The following is a 3015-nucleotide window of genomic DNA, read 5'->3' as shown; positions in this document are numbered from 1 at the left end:
CAGGGGAACAAGAAAACCCCAATCCCCACTCCCTTCTCTACCTGAGCTCTTCCTCCTGCAGATCACAGCTGCAGCCACCACAGCGCCAGTGACCACAGCTCCAAGGAGAACCAGGCCAGCAATGAGGCCCACTGTGGGGATGGTGGGCTGAGAAGGTGGCTCTGTAAAGAGAAGGGACGGTGAGGGGCTCTGACCTCAGGCTTGAGTCCTGACCTTGCTGCAGGTCTCCAGAAGGGCTCCTGATTTCCCTGAGAAGAGGCTCTGAGCCCAGGGCTCCCTCCTTACCCCATCTCAGGGTGATGGGCTCAGACAGCCCCTCGTGCTGCACATGGCACGTGTATCTCTGCTCCTCTCCAGAAGGCACCACCACAGCAGCCCACTTCTGGAAGGTTCCGTCCCCTGCAGGCCTGGTCTCCACAAGCTCCGTGTCCTGGGTCACGTCCTCCCCATCACGATGCCAGGTCAGGGTGATCTCCGCAGGGTAGAAGCCCAGGGCCCAGCACCTCAGGGTGACCTCATGGTCAGAGACTCGGTGGTGGGTCACATGTGTCTTTGGGGGTTCTGAAGAGAAGGATCAGAAAATTCACACTTTCAATTACCTCCATGGGCCACTGAAGCAGCACTCATGTGACCATCCTGAGAACGGACAGGACAACTTGTTTGGAAGGGGGAAGAACGAAACTCAGTGACTAGCCAGGACTTGGGGATCTGGGATAATCTCCTATCCCTTGGAAAGTTCTAGAATCCACGTGAATGTCCAGGGTAGGAGACTCCACGTCTCCAAAGAAGAGAACACAGACTTCCGGTCCTGACCTGGGTGGAGCGTGAATAACTCAGAAAAACTGGAGTCAAAGTCGCACAGATCTTTTCAGGCCGAGAACAAGGCCTTGAGAGAGAAAGTCATGGTTCACAAGGTGGCTGCCAGGGTCAAAGGGAACCAAGGACGGCGATTTCAGCGATGGTCTCCCCTCCTATTCCTGAAGAAACTAGATTCCTTTATTGTCCTGTAGAGAAGGGCGGGCCCACTGGGCGAGTCTTTAGTAAGAACATGAAAACCTGGGTAGATTCCTTTCTTTTCTGAGGGAGGATGTTCTGACACTGATCCCAATTCCCCTCTTTGTGGGAAGCCAGCCCAGCCCGAGGGGAGATCGGGAGGCCCCGCGGCCCCTCGTACCCGCGCGCTGCAGCGTCTCGTTCCCGTTCTCCAGGTATCTGAGGAGCCACTCCACGCAGGTGCCCTCTAGGTAGTTCCTGTCATGCTCCGCCACACCGGCCGCCTCCCACTTGCGCCGGGTGATCTGAGCCGCCGTGTCCGCCGCGGTCCAGGAGCGCAGGTCCTCGTTCAGGGCGATGTAATCGGCGCCGTCGTAGGCGGACTGACTGTACCCGCGGAGGAGGCGCCCGTCCGGCCCCAAGTCGCAGCCACAAAGCCACTGGTAAGTGTGAGACCCTGACCCACACACTGCGGTCAGCCCGGCCCACTCGGCCCAGCCCCAGCCCCGCCCCCGCCGAGATTAAACCTAAACTGAAAATGAACCCCGGAAAAGTCCCCGCCGGCTCTTCCCGGGTCGGGGGTCGGGCGGGTCCCGCAGCCTCGGGGTGAATCTCGGACCCGGAGACTCTGGGAGACCCCGGCCCGTCCGTGGGGATGGGGGGCGCGGCCTGGACCCGGGCCCGCGTGGCTCACCGGCCTCGCTCTGGTTGTAGTAGCCGCGCAGGTTGTTCAGGCCCACTCGGAAAGTCTGTGCGGCTTCCTTGTAGATCCGCGTGTTCTCCTCCCAATACTCTGGCCCCTCCTGCTTCATCCACGGCGCCCGCGGCTCCTCCTTTGGACTCGCGGCGTCGCTGTCGAACCGCACGAACTGCGTGTCGTCCACGTAGCCGACGGCGATGAAGCGGGGCTCCCCGCGGCCGGGCCGGGACACGGCGGTGTAGAAATACCTCATGGAGTGGGAGCCTGGGCGCGGGGAGGGGCTGAGAGGCGGCCGACCCTCCTCCCGGCGCGGGTCTCGGCTCCGAGGGTGATGGGGCCGGGAGGGAGGTGGGGGCGAGGGTCTCGGGAGACGGAAAAGGGGCGGCAGACGGAGAAGCGCGGGAGACCCCAGTGGGAGAGAGGCGAGGGCGGGAGACTGGGGAGGGAAGGAGCCGGGTCAGGACGCGGCGGGGCCGAGGAGGGGTGGGCTGGGTGGGTTTGGGCTGGGTCTGCGGAGACGCGCCTTCCCCGGGGGTCCTGCGCCCCAGCGGCGCGGTCCTCTCGCTGCGCCCCCCCGCAGAGGCCGTTCCCTCCCGACCCCGCACTCACCCGCCCAGGTCTCGGTCAGGGTCAGGGCCCCCGAGAGCAGCAGGAGGAAGGTTCGAGGCTCCATGACCCACATCCTTGCGAGCTGGGGAGAATCTGAGTTCCGCAAGGTGGTGGCGACTTTATAACCGGGAACCGCGGAGACGCTGATTGACTGCTGTAGAAACCGGACACGCAATGGGAGTGAGAACTGAGGCCTCGTCATGAGTCTCCAGGCAGGAGGACCTGACACAGGTTGTGAGAGGGAGAAGTGAAACTCGGGGCGACGGGGACTCCCCAACACTGTGCTTCCCCGCCCCAGACTCCGCCCTCGGGCCTCAGACCCTGAGAGCCACGTCCGGGGACCTGGGACTCTGCCCTGACTCCTCTCCTCCTGCACCGAGAGCTCTTTGTCACACCGTCTCCCGGAGTCCTGGCCCAGGGGCTGTTGGAGTGAGAGATTCTCAAACACTTGGGTTTCAGGATATCCACACAGTCTTACACATTAGCGAGGGCCCCAAGGGTAATTTTGTTTATCTTGGTTATATATATCCGTATTTACCATACTAGGAATAAAAATTTAATATTTTTATTAATTTCTTTAGAATAACATTCTTAAGCCCTTGCAAGTTAACAGAAGTGTTTTTATGAAAAATACCTATTTCCAAAAATAGACAAGGTAATGAAGAGTGGATCTTTTTACATTTTACGTTTTTGCAAGTCACTGTCTCGTTAGA

The 3015-nt window shown here is 60.2% G+C and overlaps 1 protein-coding gene across 1 annotated transcript; it reads right to left on the bottom strand.

Moving 5' to 3' along the window:
* Positions 1-29: 29 nt before the first annotated feature.
* LOC124232883 (HLA class I histocompatibility antigen, alpha chain G-like) lies at positions 30-2516 on the bottom strand (the record flags this gene model as incomplete). The annotated part of the gene is made up of 5 exons (XM_046649784.1): positions 2303-2516; positions 1688-1957; positions 1175-1450; positions 286-561; positions 30-161 (listed from the first exon to the last, which is right to left on the bottom strand). Coding segments are annotated over exons 1-5 (1156 nt in total), but the record flags the coding sequence as incomplete, so codon positions are not given.
* Positions 2517-3015: the final 499 nt, after the last annotated feature.

The sequence above is a fragment of the Equus quagga genome, unplaced genomic scaffold (genome assembly GCF_021613505.1).
Source record: "Equus quagga isolate Etosha38 unplaced genomic scaffold, UCLA_HA_Equagga_1.0 140441_RagTag, whole genome shotgun sequence".
NCBI classification, from domain to species: domain Eukaryota; kingdom Metazoa; phylum Chordata; class Mammalia; order Perissodactyla; family Equidae; genus Equus; species Equus quagga.
Note: the sequence above shows the minus strand (reverse complement) of the source record. Positions and strands in the feature narration are given on the sequence as shown.